Source organism: Chiloscyllium plagiosum, chromosome 4, assembly GCF_004010195.1.
Source record: "Chiloscyllium plagiosum isolate BGI_BamShark_2017 chromosome 4, ASM401019v2, whole genome shotgun sequence".
In the NCBI taxonomy this organism is placed as follows: domain Eukaryota; kingdom Metazoa; phylum Chordata; class Chondrichthyes; order Orectolobiformes; family Hemiscylliidae; genus Chiloscyllium; species Chiloscyllium plagiosum.
The window spans coordinates 98,667,363-98,685,833 of record NC_057713.1 but is presented as its reverse complement, the minus strand read 5'-3'; the positions used below and the strand labels follow the sequence as shown (position 1 = coordinate 98,685,833).

General features: G+C 41.7%; 1 protein-coding gene across 4 annotated transcripts in view; it reads right to left on the bottom strand.

Moving 5' to 3' along the window:
* Positions 1–18,126, bottom strand: part of entpd3 (ectonucleoside triphosphate diphosphohydrolase 3) — a 42,751-nt gene extending 24,625 nt beyond the window's left edge. Inside the window, exons 1-4 of one of the 4 annotated variants that reach the window (XM_043688695.1) lie at positions 17,928–18,013; positions 17,478–17,585; positions 2,760–2,891; positions 977–1,094 (exon numbers count right to left, since the gene is read on the bottom strand). In XM_043688695.1, the coding sequence (XP_043544630.1) occupies positions 977–1,094; positions 2,760–2,879 (238 nt within the window). In that variant the 5' untranslated portion in view covers positions 2,880–2,891; positions 17,478–17,585; positions 17,928–18,013. Of the gene's footprint in view, positions 1–976; positions 1,095–2,759; positions 2,892–16,273; positions 16,428–17,477; positions 17,586–17,927 lie in introns of those variants that run through there. The other 3 variants (XM_043688693.1, XM_043688696.1, XM_043688697.1) reach the window with 3 other exon arrangements.
* Positions 18,127–18,471: the final 345 nt, after the last annotated feature.

Genomic DNA, 18,471 nt, shown 5'->3' with positions numbered 1-18,471 from the left:
AAGGATGTTAATAGTGGGGGATTCAATGATGATAACACCATTGAAAATCAAGGAGTGGTGGTTAAAAAGTCTCTTATTGGAGATGGTAATTGCCTGACATTTGTGTGGCATGAATGTTACTTGCTACTTGTCAGCCGAAGTCTGGATAATTTTCTGGTCTTGTTACATTTGAACATGGACCGCTTCAGTATCTGAGGAATCGAGAATGCTGCTGAACATTGGGCAATCATCGACGAACATCCCCACTTCCAATCTTATAAGGAAGGGAAGGTCGTTGATGAAGCATTTGAAGGTGATTGGGCCCAGGACATTACCCCTGAGGAACTCCTGCAGAGATGTCCTGGAGCTGATTTGACTGACCTACAACAACCACAACCATATTCCTATATGTCAGATATGACTCCAACTAGTAGAGAATTTAGGGTGAGAGATGCAGGGAAGGTGTAAGGGACTGATTGGGACCAATCAGTCCCTTACACCTGCCCAACCGAACTCATCTCGGCATACCTCGACACGGTCCTGTCCCCATTAGTCCAAGAACTCTCCACCTACGTTCGTGACACCACCCACGCCCTCCGCCTCCTCCAGGATTTCCGCTTCCCCGGTCCCCAACGCCTCATCTTCACCATGGACATCCAGTCCCTGTACACCTGTATCACCCTCACCTTGACCTCTTTCCACCTATCACATTTCCAACGCCCCTCCTCCAAGTCCCTCCTCCCTACCTTTTATCTTCTCCTGCTGAACACTCTCTGCTCATTCCTGAAGAAGGGCCTGTGCCCGAAACGTCGAATCTCCTGTTCCCTGGATGCTGCCTGACCTGCTGTGCTGTTCCAGCAATAAAGTTTCAACACTGATTGGGACCAAATTAGTTTCCTTCTGTGCTATAATGACTATGTGATTGTAGAATTGATGTTAGTAAAATTATCTTGCTAATTAACGTACAATACATTTCAAATGAATTTCAGCTCTATACCTTTGACATGGCAGAGGTGAAACTCACTGACTACGCCAGTGTTATTCTCCTTTTCTGCTGGCCATCTGTAAACATAAAGAGTCGTACAGGAGGCTCCGGCATCAAAGACAATCCCATACTGGAAAAATATAGATTAGTCATAGTTAAATACAGTTAGACTACAGTAAGATACAGTTATGCTGTGGTTTATTACTGGAAGAAAGAAATCTAGTTGCACTGTTCCATGGATTTACCAGCCAATCTTCAGGTGGTATGGGAAATGGGTGGAGCTCTCCAAGTAGGATTAGTAATGCTCCAGAATTTTCCTGGAGTCTCCAGCAAGTAAAGATTAATTGCTGTAGGGAGCAAAAACCTCAGAGAGAAAAAAAAAATCACAAGCAAACCTGAAATATTGTGTTTTTAAAAAATATATTTTCACTATTCAGTTCATCTGTTGTGAAATCTATTGGGGATTAAAGAACAAACTGACATTTGTATTGCATTTTTCACAGTCTCAGGGTCTCCCAGAGTGCGAGATGCCAATGAAATATTTTTCAAGTGCAGTCACTGTTGTACTGTAGGAATTGTGGCAGCCAGTTTGCTCCCTGAATAGCAATGTGTTTCTGTGATGTTGAATAATATTGGCCAAGATACTAGGAGGGAGCTGGGATCTAGATCAGCCAAGATCTTATTGAACAGCAATACGGGCTGGAAGGGCCAAGTGGTCTATACTTTTTCATATTTTTGTATCTTTTACAGTCACTTAAGAGGCCAGATGAGTGACACAGGATTCAACATCTTAGAAATTCAGAGAAAAAGGGCTGTTGGTTTGAGAGTCAAGAATCATCCAATCACATACAAATAAATCTACAGAGGAAACGCGATTATCCGAATACCAATTATCCGAAAATCGGATTATCCGAAGGAGAGCTCGAGGTCCCGATAGAAACATTACATCAAAAACGTGTTTCCAGCAGTGATCGCGTCTTTTATTTACAATGATTAAACAGGCACTGCCTCCAAATGACTGACCTCCCGCCCTCTCTCTGTCCCCACACTTTCCCTGGAGTTCTATAGAGGAGTGTACCTGAACACCTCCCCCCCCCCCCGGCACTTCCCAGGAATAATCTCTCCAACATTGTCCTGTACAGGGCAAACATGGAACCTGTCAAAAATTTGAAGTAAAAAGTTGTGTGCGTGTGCGCGCTATTTGGAGACTTATCCCACAGAGGCAGCAGCAGCAGTAGTCTTGTTGTTGATGTGCAGTTGGATGCCCCAGAGAGGGGCTGGGGGTGGATGGGGGTGGCCATGGGCTCGCGTGCTTTGTTCTGGGGGTGGGAGGTGGGGTTGGACCAGGTTGGGGGGGACGGGTTTGGACTGGGTTAGGGGGCGGGGACCGGGGTTGGACGGGGTTGGGGGAGGCAGGGTTGGACCGGGTTGGGGGGGGCGGGGTCTCCCGCGCTGTGTGCTGCTGCAGTCTCCTGAATAGGGAGCTGACTTTAAAACTCCGAGCTCCAGAGGAATGGCATTTAATTGATTTTCCAAATAATCAATTATCCGAACAAAACAGTGCCCGCTCATCTCATTCGGATAATCAAGTTTCCACTGTATTTGCTTCCAGACTAGATGTGGGTAGGTGGGTACTGGCTAGGACAAATCAAGTGATTGTTATCAGGGAGCTTCAGGGTTAGCAGACAAAATGGTCTTACACTGACACCTACTGAAACATTTCAAACCACTCTGGGAAATCTGGCTCCCCATCAATCCCAGAGAGCTTTGCCGACCACTACAATGAGTGAAGGACCTTATATCCGACAGGAAGAGCAATTTTTTTCATCTGCTGAAGCAATGAGATTGTCACCACGATGATCACACTGCTGAATAGCACAATGATAGCCACTACGAGTGGTCTCTCCAGCCCCATCGAGCAACCTCCCTGCAAAAAGACACAGAAACAAGATGAGCAGGGTATCCTTCAGCAGGTTACGCATTAGTTTCATTACAAATAAGATGAGGTAGCACATTTTGATAGCCAAAAACAGTAAAGGAGACCGTATACTACTTGGAAAATAATAGAGGAGCAGGTTGAGTGGAGTTGCAGGTAGATGGGATAGTGAAGAAGGCATTTGGTATGTTTTCCTTTATTGGTCAGAGCATTGAGTATAGGAGTTGGGAGGTCATGTTGCAGCTGTACAGGAGATTGGTTAGGCCACTTTTGGAATATTGCGTGCAATTCTGGTCTCTCTCCTATCGGAAGGATGTTATGAAAATTGAAAGGGTTCAGAAAAGATTTACAAGGATGGAGGATCTGAGCTATAGGGAGAGGCTGAATAGGCTGTGGCTGTTTTCCCTGGAGTGTTGGAGGCTGGGGGATGACCTTATAGAGGTTTATAAAATCATGAGGGGCATGAATAGGATAAATAGACAAGGTCTTTCTCGGGTGGAGGAGTCCAGAACTAGAGGGCATAGGTTTAGGGTGAGAGGAGAAAGATATTAAAGAGACCTAATGGGCAACAGTTTCACATAGAGGGTGGTGTGTGCCTGGAATGAGCTGCCAGAAGAAGTGTTGGATGCTGGGACAAATACAACATTAAAAAGACACTTGGATGGATATATGAATAGGAAGGGTTTAGAGGGATATGGGCCAAGTGCTGGCAAATGTGACTAGATTAATTTAGGATATCTGGTAGGCATGGACAATTTGGGCTGAAGGGTCTGTTTCCATGCTGTGCATCTCTCAGACTCTATGACTCTATCCAAAGATTTGGATGCACAAATCACTAAAAGTAGTGACGTGAGTTAGTAGGGCCCTTAATAAGGCAAACTAAAGCCCTGAGATTCATTTAATTCCAAGGTTTGCATAATGATTTGTGGCTCGGGTGCTGGTTGCCATGGTTGTGTTTGCTGAGCTGGGAAGTTGATTTGCAGACATTTCATTCCCTCTCTAGGTGACATCTTCAGTGCTGTGGAGCTCCTCTAAAACCCTGCTGCACGGTGTCTTCTGGAACTTATTTGGTTCCGTTCCTGCTGCTTCCAGTTGCTGGTTCCAGTCATTCGTTGCAGTGGTCGTTATATTAGGTCTAGGTCTATGTGTTTGTTGGTGGAGTCCATGGATGAGTGCCATGCTTCTAGAAATTCTCTGGCTGTCATCTGTTTAGCTTGTCCTATTATTGTTGTGTTGTCCCAGTTGAATTTGTGATCCTTGTCATCTGTGTGTATGGCTACTAGGGACAGTTGGTCATGGCATTTAATGGCTAGTTGGTGTTCTTGGATGCGGATTGCTAGTTGTCTGCCTGTTTGTCCGATATAGTGTTTTGTGCAGTCTTTGCATGGAATCTTGTTAATTACTTTGGTCTTGCACATGCTGGGCATAGGGACTTCCTAGCTGCACTAGTATGCTCAGAACTGACAGACTAACTAAAAAGACACAGTCAGGCAAACCATTGTACTCTTACTAACAAAGGAAAGAACAAAAAGAACAAGAATATAATTATAGTACCAGCAGATAAAGACAGATAAAGACAAGACTGAAAACATTCAAAAAGTGGAGAAACTACTTGCAGATACTGCCAACTACCTGCAGAGGGAGTCTGACCCCCACATCAGCTAACCAGTGGAATAAATAACAGACCACGGAACCTACAATAAACAGACTGATAACCAAGACAGACCTACAAAAGATGAAGCCAGAAGGCAACAACACCTCAAGACTTTGCGGATTACCTAAGGGACACAAACCAGGCTTACCACTTAGACCTACCGTGACACTTCCAGGAACACCATCACATAAACTGGCAAAAGAACTTCAACAAAAACTGAAACATCTTATCAGCGGATCCAAGCACTCCATAGAATTATCATAGGAATTCCTAGACAACATTAAGAACATAAATGTAGACAAGGACAAAGCGATGGTCTCATTTGATGTAATGGCACTATTTACCTCAATCGACAAAACCCTAGCCAGAGAGGCAATAGCCAATCTCCTGGTCAAACGGAACAGACAACACGATGGGAACCTATCAACAAGGACTGCATACTCAAACTGCTAGACCTGAGCTTGATGACACATTTCACATTCAATAGCCAAATATATAAACAGATCAATGGGACACCAATGGGCTAACCCATCTCTGGACTCACAGCAGAAGCAGTGATACTAAGATTGAAACAAACAGCCTTCCCACAAATCTGACCCATCCTCTAGATCAGATACGTGGACAACACTTTTGTAATTATTAAGAGAACAGAGATCGAGAGAACACACCAAATTATCAACACCATGCTCACAGGGATCAAATTTATGAGAGAGGAGGAAACTAACAACTAACTCTCCATTCCTGGATGTGATGGTAGAAAGAACACAGAACGGTGAGAGCACAATGAAAGTGTTATAGAAAAAACCACACATATGGACCAGATCCAACAACAGCAACCGCCCAAACACACAAGAGAAGCTGCATTAGGACACTTCAAAAGGGCTACAATACACTGCAGCACTCCTGACTTGTGAAGCGAAGAAGATCACTGCTACAAAGTCTTGCCAAGAATGGATATCCCCGGAACATTACCCGTAGATGCCCAGGAGACAAACAATGTGACGAGTACATGCCATGACCCAACACTCTAGCCACGCTATCTTATATAAAAAAGTCTTAGAGCTAACTGCCAGATTTCTCCGACCACTCGGATTCATGATAGCCCATAAACAACTCATCAGAACAAAAGATCCATCATATGCAAGACCAACGTAACTGACAAGATTCCATGCAAAGACTGCACAAAACACTATTGCCATGAGACAGAGATTAACCCATCTGTTAATTAAACCAAACACACAGAAAAGCTCACCTTGCCTCATAATCTGTTAAAATGAGTGGCAGTGAACTCCCAAATTCCACTATTTAAAGAAAATAATATCAATTTATTTTCTTAACTCTAAGAGTGAATATTAAACAACAACCATTCATAATTCTAAGCCCCCCTTTCTCTTAACTGCTTATTATCTGCTTCCAACTCTATAACAATATATTGTTCCAATAAGACACTTATAAAAATTAGATCAACTTAATTTAAAAACCACACAGCCACTGTCATCTTCTGTGACTTCACTCCTCCGGTTACTGAATTCTCTGGACCATCTTCTTTCTTTTTACTGCGAGTATGTTTTATATGAAAAGGTACCTTTGATAGAGAGTGTTTCCTAATTTCTTGGATATGTCTCAATGGCAGTTGCTCTCTGACCAATTTTCAAAATGCCAACATTTTTGTACCCTCAACACTAGATTATCTCACTGGTTCGACGTTGGCAAAACGATAAATTCGAACTTGATTGGGTTTTAGTATCCTGGGGCATAATTTAAACTGATTGGTTAAATTTGAATTGTTGTCAAAACAGCAACCAAAACTCAGGTATCCATGTCCCAGCCAAATGTTACATATTTTCAATTTTTCAGTACACCCTGGGACTACCATCTAGTCATATACATAGGTGCTTGTAAGCTCTCAGTTCAGAACAGCATTCACACTCTCTAAGTTATAGTACATGCCTTCAACTTCATAACACTTCCCCCCCTTAAGAAAAAAAAAGAACGATCAAAAGAGAGATGTCTTCTTTTTTTCTAATTCTTAATCCCATTACAATGAAATACACAGGTCATTAATCTAAGTTATACTTTTCATATTAATTTCTGCACACATATATATAACATTGGGATCTGACCAATTTTATCTGTACATTTTCCTTTAAATCCACCACAACCATCTGCTATCACATTTTTATGACCATCAACGTGTATAATTTGTAAATTAATAGTCTGTAACATAACACTCCAACAAAATAGTCTCATGTTTTTGTCTTTAAATCGTTCCAAGAATGCAAGAGGATTGTGGGCCATGTACACAACTGTCTCTGACACATTGTTTGTCACATAAACATTAAAATGCTGTAAGGCCAGTACCATACTCAATAATTCCTTTTCAATGGTAGAGTATTTTCTCTGGTGGGTTTTGAGTTTCTTTGAAAAGTTGCCAATTGGCCATTCAATTCCATCATCATCAGCTTCTTATAGCAGTACAGCTCCAGTTCCTATACTGCTCGCATTGATTGCAACTTTGAAGGGTTTCAGAAACATTGGTGTAGCTAAAACTGGTGTGGTGGTTAATATTGCTTTCAAATTGTCAAATGCCTCCTGGCATTGTTCTGTCACTGAAATTTTACATTCTTCTTTAGTAAATCTGTTAATGGTGCCACCACGCTGCTGAAGTTTTTAACAAACTTCTGGTAGAGTCTTCTTAGTCCCAAAGATCAAAGGACCTTTTTCTTCAAGGATCATTGTGGAAATTCCTTGATGGCCTTAATCTTGGAGTTCCTTCGGTTCAACCTTCCATGACCGATGTTATGTCCCAAGAACGTCACCTCTGTCTTTGTGAATTCTGTTTTCTTTAATTTTATTACCAGTTTAGCTTCACATAATCTTTCAAAGAGCTCTGCCAACTGTACCATGTGACCTTTTCAAGATTCACTAAAGATCACCACATCATCCAGATAAACTGCACGATTTGTTAATCCAGCCACAACTCTGTTCATGAGTCTTTGAAATGTGGCTCTTGCATTCTTCATTCCAAAGGGCATCACTTTGAATTGATATAGCCTATTTGGGTTTACAAATGCAGAAACTTATTTTGCTTTCTCTGGTAAAGGTATGTGCTAATAACCATGCTGCAAGTCCAACTTTGTGATGTAAGTGGCTTGACCAACTTTCTCTATACAGTCCTCCAATCTTGATATTGGACAGGTGTCCAATTTTGTTACGAATAGCCTTCTGATAGTCCGCGCAAAGTCATTGAGTCCTGTCAAAATTTGTGAACTAACACGACCGGTTGACTCCACTCACTCTGACTTGGTTCAATGATACCTTCGTTGAGCATCACATCCACTTTCTTCTGGACCTGTGTGGCTTTGAGAGGATTAAGTCTGTGCAGGTGTTGTTTTATTGGAACATCATTCCCTACTTCCACCTCATGCACAATAGCATTAGTCCTCCCCATTGTATTCCTGCATATGTCCTCATACTGCTGCAACAAACCTTTCAACCGGTTTAGTTGCTCCTGAGACAGATAGTTGACTAAACCACCCTACTCCTCAAAGACTTCCTCATTATTTAACATTTTTTGAGGCCCATCAATCTCCATGACATCTGGATTGATTCCTCATTCTGCGGGGCACTAACTAATACCTGTTTCTCTCAGTCCCTGTCTCTATCTTTTGGAATATTGTGTGCAATTCTGGTCTCCTTCCTATTGGAAGGATGTTGTGAAACTTGAAAGGGTTCAGAAAAGATTTACAAAGATGGTCCCAGGGTTGGAGGATTTGAGCTACAGAGAGAGGCTGAATAGGCTGGGGCTGTTTTCCCTGGAGCGTCGGAGGCTGAGGGCTGACCTTATAGAGGTTTATAAGATCATGAGGGGCATGAATAGGATAAATAGACAAGGTCTTTTCTCTGAGGTGGGAGAGTCCAGAGCTAGAGGGCATAGGTTTAGGGTGAGAGGGGAAAGATATTAAAGCGACCTAATGAGCAACTTTTTCAAGCAGAGGGTGCTGCGTGTATGGAATGAGCTGCCAGAGGAAGTAGTGGAGGCTGGTACACTTGCAGCATTTAAAAAGGCATCTGGATGGGTATGTGAATAGGAAGAGTTTAGGGGCATATGGGCCAAGTGCTGGCAAATGGGACTAGATTAGGTTAGGATACTGGTCGTCATGGATGAGTTGGACCAAAGGGTCTGTTTCCATGCTGTACGTCACTATAACTATGACCCTATTATAGTAAGGTTTCAACATATTCACATGACATACCTGATACAGTTTTTTTTCTATCCAGCCTCTTTACCAGATAGTTTACCTGAATCAACGTTTTCTCAATTTGATAGGCACCACTAAACCTAGTTTTGAAGGCATATCCTACCACTGGTAACAATGCTAATACGTCATTCCCACAGGAAAATATCCGAATTGTAGAGTTTTTATCTGCCTCCTGCTTCATTCTATGCTGTGCCCTCTTCAGTTGCTGTTTTGCTAACAAACCTTCCTGATTTAATCTCTCTGTTTCATCCTATTCTGTGTCCTCTTCAGTTGCTGTTTTGCTAACTCATCTACCTGATTTAATCTCTCCCTCACCTCAGATTCATAATCCAAGTGAGACCTCCGACTTCCATCCAACAATTTTTCTTTAATTAATTTCAAAAGCCCTCTCACGTCATGTATGAATATTAACTTAAGGGAGTACAGTAAATAGTCAATTCATTCGGAGCCTCTCTAGTGGTAAACAATATGAATAGGATACTTTTATCCCAATCACTTGGGTGATCTTTAAGATAATAACACTCAGGAATACAATCTGACTCCTTTTCTGAGTATGCATCAATATATATATCTTTTATTGTTTTATCTTTCTGTTGTAAGTCCATTAGCCTTTCAGGACTAAACCCTTCTGCTTGACCCTCTTCCTGTTCAGGTTTTTCCTGCACCATTACATCAGACAAGGTGTCAGCTAACTGAACCTCAACTCCTTGGTCTTTTTAGTTTTTGCTTCTTGTTGTCACTTATAACAGCAGGATTCTGTTACTACACAGCCTGGAAAAATTCCAGGGTATTTTTCTTTTAACTCCTCCATTCCCTGGTCTTCCTATGGCTTCTCCGTAACAAGGGCCATCACTCCTACTTTGGATTGTGCTAAATCGTTCTTAAGAACAAACTGTATTCCTGGAACTGACACTCTGTCAACTGCTCCCACTGTTACTTCCCCAGTCTGGATTGGGCTCTCCAACCTGACCTTTAACAGGAGAAGAACACTAAATTTCTGTCCATCTATTCCACGAATTACCACTGATTTGGGTTACATGTCAGAAAGAGTGCAAATATGTTCATCTCTTACTATTAGAGACTGTTTAGCTCCTGTATCTCTTAAAATTGTAACTTTTTTCCCTTCTCTCCCTGTACTTCCTGAGTAAACTTTACCCACGGAGGCAAAGTCTTTATAGAAATCAGGCACTAACTTAATACCCAGCCTCAGCCTAGGTTGTGCACTCTCCTGCAGCTTCTCTACTTTTCTCGGGGTTTCCTTTACTACTTTAACTAATGCCACTGGCTTGGCTTCTTTTACCATACCTTTTCCCACAGTGCCTTTCTTCAATGACCAGGGATCTTATGTGTTCCACCTTCTGGCAGTGAAAAGGCCTTTATCCAGTGCCTCTCCATAACCACCGGCACTGTAATTTTCTGTGTCCCATTCCATTATGGTGAAAACACCTGAGGCCTTTCACCTCCTTTCCATCCTCTTGGGCTTATTTTTCATCTATGGTAAACTATTGCCAGTGTGATCCACTATTTGATTTGTAGTGAAGGATCACCCCTTCTCCCGATTTCTATCCCTCACAGGATGAAATTCCTGTCGGAAGCTAAACTTTGCCTTAGGCACCAATGATTTTCATCTGCCATCTCTGCTGCTCTTTTCACTTCTTGAACTTTCTGTTCATAGAGAAGAATTCTTATAATCCCTGGAAGTGAGTTTTCAAACTCCCCCAGCAGAATAATTTCTCTTAGAGCCTCATATGTCTTATCTGTTTTAAAGGCCCGCACCCTTCTATCAAAATTACCGTGTTTAATTCTTTCGAACTCAGTGTAAGTCTGACCTGGTTCCTTCTTTATGTTTCTGAACTGCTGTCTATATGCTTCTGGTACCAATTTATAAGCACTCAAAATAGCTTACTTGATATCTGCATAATCTCTTGATCCCTCATCTGACAGTGCTGCAAATACCTCACCAGCTCTGCTACCAGCTTAGTCTGAACTAGCATTACCCACAAGTGCTCTGACCACTCCATCTGCTGAGCCAATTTTTCAAATGAATAACGAAGGCTTAGAAATCTTTCTCCTCAAAATGTGACAGTGTTTTAGCATATTTGTATATATCAATATCTTCTCTCTTCATCGCCATCCTGTTAATTTGACTGTCCTGACTAATTCATACCTTCCGAAGTTCAAATTCTCTCTCCCTTTCTGATAGATTAGATTAGATTACTTTACAGTGTGGAAACAGACCCTTCGGCCCAACAAGTCCACACCGACCCGCCGAAGCGCAAACCACCCATACCCCTACATTTACCCCTTACCTAACACTACGGACAATTTAGCATGGCCAATTCACCTGACCTGCACATCTTTGGACTGTGGGAGGAAACCGGAGCACCCGGAGGAAACCCACGCAGACACGGGGAGAATGTGCAAACTCCACACAGTCAGTCACTTGAGGCGGGAATTGAACCCGGGTCTCTGGCGCTGTGAGGCAGCAGCGCTAACCACTGTGCCACCGTGCCGCCCGCTCTTTCTCTTTCTTCTCTCTTTCTCTCTCTCTCTCTTTCTTCTCTCATGGCTCTTCTTTCCCTTTCCTCATCTTCTAATTCCCTTTGCCTCAATTGTAGTTTAAATTTGCCTAATTCTACTACACTGGTCTGTTTCCCTGATACACCTGAGTACTTGACCAACTCCATTACAATTTTAGCTTTCCTTTTGTCCCTGGTTAAACCCAATTCTAAACTATTTGCTAATTCTAAAAGTGTGCCCTTCCTCTGTCTTTCTAAACTTTCTTGGCAAATTTGGGAAGCATCTTCAAACCCCAGAGCCTCTTTAGCATTTCCCTCACTTTTAATTTAATCAATCACAAGTAACTGAAATTGAACAAATTTTTTCACCTAGTTTTACTTAAAGACTCTAGGACTCTAACTGGCAAGTGTTTAATCTGCTGGGATCTTTCATACTCTAAATCTGTTTAAATCTCAGACTGGATCCGTCTAAACCTGTCCAAATCCTGGATGAGCCCCCAAACTGACACAGAAGTGAACTCTTCTGTTAATTAAACCAAACACCCAGAAAAGCTCACCTCACCTTGTAATCTGTTAAAATATGAGTGACAAAGAACTACCAAACTATTTAAAGAAAATAACAGCAATTTATTTTTTAACTCTAAAAGTGAATACGAAACAACAACTATTCACAACACTAAGCCCCCTTTCCCTTAACTGCTTATTACCTGTCTACAACTCTATAACAATATGCTATTTCAATAAGACACTTTCTAAAATTACAGCAACTTAATTTCAAAACCACACAGTCACTATCATCTTCTGTAACTTCATTTTTCCGGTTACTGAATTCCCTGGGTTGTCTTCTTTCTTTTTACAATAAGTAGGTTTTTTACGAAAAGGTACCTTTGATAGAGAATGCTTCCTAATTTCTTGGATCTGTCTCAATGGCAGTTGCTCTCTGACCAATTTTCAAAATGCCCACATTTTCATACCCATGACACCAGATCACCTCATTGATTCGATGTTAGCAAAACAATAAATTCAAACCTGATTGGGTTTTAGTATCCTGGGACATAATTTAAACTGATTGGTTAAATTTGACTTATTGTCAAAACAGCAACCAAAACTCAGATATACATTCCGTAGCGAAATGTTACATATTTTCAATTTTTCAGTACACCCTGGGACTGCCATCTAGTCATATACATAGGTGCTTAGTTCAGAACAGCATTCACTCTCTCTAAGTTACAGTACACACCTCAACTTCATAGCACTATGTAGGACAAACAGCAGACAACTAGCAATCCGCATCCATGAACACCAACCAGCCACGAAACACCACAGCCAGCTGTCCCTAGTAGCCATACACACCGATGACAAGGCCATAAATTCGACTGGGACAACACAACGATAATAGGACAAGCTAAACAGAGGACAGCCAGAGAACTTCTAGAAGCATGGCACTCATCCATGGACTCCATTAACAAACACATTTACCTAGACCCAATATTCCAGCCACTGCAACGAACAATCGGAACTGGCAACTGGAAGCAGCAGGAATGGAACCAAATAAGTTCCAGAAGACACAGTACAGCAGGGCTTCACAGGAGGCTCCAAAGTACTGAGGATGTCATCTAGACAGGGGATGAAATATTGGCCAATCAACTTCCCAGTTAAGCGAACATACCCACAACCATGACATTTATTTAAGTCAAGTGAAATTGTGTTAAATTTGACTAGAACATATTAGGCTTTCAAAGAACATAGAACATTACAGCGCAGTACAGGTTCTTTGGCCCTCGATGTTGCACCGACCTGTGGAACCAATCTGAAGCCCATCAAACCTACACTATTCCATTCTCATGAATATGCCTATCCAATGGCCATTTAAATGTCTTTAAAGTTGGTGAGTCTACTACTGTTGCAGCCAGTGCGTTCCATGCTCCTACTACTCTCTGAGTAAAGAAACTACCTCTGATGTCTGTCCTAAATCTATTACCCCTCAATTTAAAGCTATGGCCCCTCATGCTAGCCATTGCCATCTGAGGAAAGAGGATCTCATTGTCCAACATCTTTAACTTTCTGATTATCTTATATGTCTCAATTAAGTCGCCTCTCAACTTTCTTCTCTCTAATGAAAACAGCCACAAGTCCCACAGCCTTTCCTCATAAAATCTTCCCACCATACCAGACAACATCCTAGTAAATCTTTTCTGAACATTTTCCAAAGCTTCCATATTCTTCCTATAATGCGGTGACCAGAACTATACGAAATCTCCAAATGTGGTTGCACCAGAGTTTTGTACAGCTGCAGCATGATCTCATGGTTCCGAAACTCAAACCCTTTGCCAATAAAAGCTAACACACTGTACACCTTCTTAACAACCCTATCAACCAGGGTGGCAACTTTCAAGGATCTGTATACCCGGACACCAAGATCTCTCTGCTCATTCACACTACCAAGAATCTTATCATGAACCCAGTACTCTGCATTCCTATATTACACTTTCCAGAATTACTAACACCTCTTCCTTATGCACCACTGTCCCATCTAGTCTAGTGACCTGTATCTTGATATTCTCCTCGACCACATTATCTTTTTCTCGTGTGAAAACTGATGAAACGTATTCATTTAGCGCTTCCCCTATCTGTTCTGACTCCATGCACAACTTCCCACTACTATGCTTGATTGGCCCAAACTTACTCGAGTCATTCTTTTCTTCCTGATATAGCCATAAAAAGCTTTAGGTTTTTCCTTGATCCGATCCGCCAATGACTTCACATGTTCCCTCCTGGCTATTTTTAGCCCTCTCTTTAGGAATTTCCTGGCTAACTTGTAACTCTTAAGTGCCCCAGCTGAGCCACCACATCTCATCCTAACGTAAGCCTTCTTCTTCCCTTTGACCTTTCAGAGAACAGTTCAAGAATGTCCGAGTTATACAAAGGATTTAGAGGTGCGGGAGAAGGTAGAAAACAAATGTAAAGGCTAATACCAAAACAGAGGACAACAACCATCGGGAAAGTGGATACTGGAAATGTGCAGTTTTGTTTCAAATCCAATTCTTCTGCCGAACTGAGGGAAGGTAGCACTGTGATGGGTTTTATGCTTTTTGTAGAAGGGGCAATAGGAGGATGAATGAAATGGAAGGATTGGGAGCGGGTAGAGGGTAGCAGGGATTAAATAACAAAGATTTTATAGGACAAAAGGTAAAAGAAGTGGTAATGGTTATAAAGAGACACAATGTTAGTGCAGATTGAATGTGAATGGAAGACTAACAAACAATTCTGACCAAAAGCGAAAAGGTATTAAGAACATTGTGAAGACTAGTGCTTGATAAACAAGAATCAGATAGGGAATAGAGTTCATAATCTGTAATTGTTGAGACCAGAAGACCGTAAAGTACTTAATCAGAAGATAAGGTGGAGTTCTTGAGCTTGTGTTGAGCTTCACTGGAACACTGCAGCAGGTCAAGGAAAGCACTGTGAGCATGACAGCAATTAAGGTGATTGTGAGAAATGAAGCTCACTCAATTCAATAATTTCAGTCCGAGACAAGATCTGAAGCAGTAGTATCGTTTATTACGCTCTTGCAAGAGGGGTGTGGTGTCTACTATTTACAAGGTAGTCACACACACACCGAGATTAACGAGTACACAATATTTATGTAATTCATTTCTCTTCCCTCCTCCCATTGCTTCTCCCCTGTTGACATCTGTCACTACCTAAACCCGGCTGTTTATCTCTGAACTCGTCCGGCCTTGTCCGTGACAAAATGTTTATCTCTGGCTTCACAAGGCCGTTTGACCACCTCCCTCTGTGGTCTTATTGTTATATATTCTTCTTCACTGCCATTTGTTTCCGTGCTTTCCAAAACAATATTTCCTTTTATTCTTTATTTACGCAGAGCCTTATGACCTCTTGATGGTGGGTTTATTTATGTTTTTGCTGAAGTGGGAAACAGATGCTTGTAACTATTTGTACAGGCATACCTAGCTTAACCTACACCCCCTCCCCTCACAGCACCTTATCTATTTGTCTGTAACATCTACCATTGTTAGCAGGCACATTTTATTCCTGTATGCACATTTTAGCTATTGCAAAAGCAAATGTATATTTCCTTCACATAGTTTTCATTCTTGTTAACTCAGCTCTTGGCTGAAACAATTATACACTGGTGTGAGTTCATTTACCTTACATAAGCAATTATGATTGCAAAATTAACACTGCTTTACCTATATCCCACATGATGAATCAAAATGGCAAGTAACCAAAAGCTGGGGTCATGCTTGCAGACTGAACAGAGGTGTCCCACAAAATGGTCAACTGAATCTGCATTTACTCTCCTCAACATAGAGGAGACCACTTTGTGAACAGTGAATACGATAGACCAGGTTGAAAATGGGAGGCAAAAAGACGAGAGCAGAAGAGTGGAAAATGGATCGGGCATAGTTTGAGGTCAACTGTGACACTGACGCAATCATCAGTGTACTAGAAGCAAGTTACATGAGGGGGCCTGGGGAGGATTGAAACAAGGAATGTCCCAAAAATAAAACAGACGTAACTAGGCATGACAGTCAAAAGATTCCCCTTGTCCGACAGATCACTAAGCTGCTGTTACAGAGCTCTTTTGGACCTTCCTACTAAGCCTGACTCCCTCTGGGATAACTGACCTCACCCAGGAAATCCATATCGTGTCCAGGAAATGTTACACTTTTTACTCATGTTAAAAATTTATCTTGCATCACTAACATCCTGGATCCACAGGCGCTGCAGCTTTTCACCAGTTACTGAATCTTTTTATTGATTAGAATGATGGCCTTACACTTGTGCTTACATCCAGATAATTACAGTAAGACCTTAGTGGAAATCTCAAAGCAAATCCCTGTTGGCAGAAACTATATTTTGACAATGAAAGCAAAATCCTGAAATGATTCACTCCTTTAAGCATCCACTTACCAGGTTAGAAGCCTTTATCTGCTCCAGTGAAGAGCAGGCAGAGATTTTGTTGGTTTTGCATTAATGACTGGAGATGAGTGAAGTGGGCTTGGTTAAGTGGTTTCAAATAAATCTGTTCTGGCTTGCTGAAATAAGAACGTTTCATTTCCAGAGCCTGTTCTGACCACTCCCAGACTAAGTGCAGGCTGCCTGCTGTGTAATCAGCTTTTCATGAGCATACTGTCAGATTATTGTGAATCTTGTTGCAATTCACATAGAGAATATTCACAGGATTCATCGCAACTTAGACACTGCATGTCCCAGAATTGCTGGGACTTGGAATGGGGATGGGGGGAGGAGGAATGGTTGGATAGGCACCTGAGAGGAAGGGAATGTGTACAGTTTGGAAGGTGATAAAGTGTGATAAGGAAGGCATGTGGGTGCACAATTGGGGCACAATATCTTCATTCTGCTTAGATTGCTCCAAATTTGGGGACCGTATCTTTTCCACTCTCCAACATTTTGTCCCCCTCTGGAATATTACCTGTCTCCACATAGAGTTTTACCTATTTATGTTTATGTTTTTGGAATTCGATCTATAGTGTGTGATTATTGCTCTTAGCTTTTTGTGTTAATGTTTTCATTCTAAAACCTTGCAATTGTTAACTATTATGTAACATCGATTTTCCTGCTCCTCAGATGCTGCCTGACCTGCAGTGCTTTTCCGGCACCACTCTGATCTAAACTCTTGTTTCCAGCATCTGCAGTCCTCACTTTTGCCTAACTATTATGTAATGGTTGTGTAAGTGTGGAACTCTTTCTTGGGTTCAAAGGCTGAGATTGAGTAGAATTTTGTGCTTGCCAAGCTTATGTTAGAATAGTGAGTAAGGGAGGAAATTAGAATTAGGGCTCATATTAGTCAGGGTCACATTGAATAGCAGAACAGGCACGAGACGCTGATGTGTGGAGGATTTCAGGTTTCAACCAATGCTTCCTGTGGTCCAGGAGGAGCAGAAATGCACTCTCCAGAGTCCCAAATTAAAACATTCCCCAGTCCCCTAACACATGATAGATAAAGCTCACACAGTCACTGATACCCGTTCTCCGTGCAATCAGCTCCCACCATAATCGCCAACTTTTCCCGACCCCCATCTTGGCCACTCATCTCTCTCTCTAACACATTGAGAGCAACACCCTACCATCCAAACTAACGTCTAACACTCACCAGATGGCTCTTGTGATCACTCCTTCAGCAGCAGGAAGTCTACTGCAGTCTTTGCTGGAACATTGTTGGTCTAACAGAGAGCCAAACCTATCTCAGGCTGGCTTCCAACTGGAAATAAACATCAAGTTAAAGCTCCATAAGGTTCAGAGAAACCCAGTCTTCTTGTTTCCTTCCTACCTACTTACAGTAATTATCGGGGACATAGATTGATCTTACACATAAATTCATATAACACAGAAACTATTCAACCCTTCTTCTCTCCACTGCTTCTGTGAAAGTACTGTCTGATAAATCTCAACTCCCCCACCCCGCTCTTTGCCCCAAAGTCCTATAAATTTTCTCTTATTTATCCAATTCCCCTGTTGAAAGTTACTATTGAATCTGCTCCCTTTCAGGCAGCACATTCCGGATCATAACAATTCACTGCATATAAAAAGGAATTCTGCTCACCTCCCCTTTGGTTCTTTCGCCAATTATCTTCAACTTGTGACCTCTGGTTATCGACCTTCCCGACTGTGGAAACAACTTCTCGTGATTTACTCTATCAAATTGCTTCATAATTTTAAACACCTTTATTAAATCTCTTCTTAACCTTCTTTCCTCTAAAGACAACACTCACAGTTTTTTTACAGTCTCTCTCTCGATTGGGTGGAATCTACTGCCAAGACAGTTAGCTGGCTCCTGACCAAATAAATAACTTAATGGGAAACCTATCATGTTAATGGAACTGGTTCTTTTTTCACAGCATCAGGCAATACAGAATGTTTTCCTGTTTCCTGCAGCCTAATAGTACTGCAGACACTAATGGATGCTTGAGTCCCAAGTGTAGTCACAGGGAAGTGGATTTGGTCTGTCCACGTGAACTCTGTGACATCTTACTGCCAGTTATAATGTAATGTCTGCTTTCATTTGGAACAGCTGTTAAAATTTAGCTGTAATGTAGTGAATAATTCTCTTTGAGCTGTGTGGTGCAAGGGATTACTTCCTTAGTAAC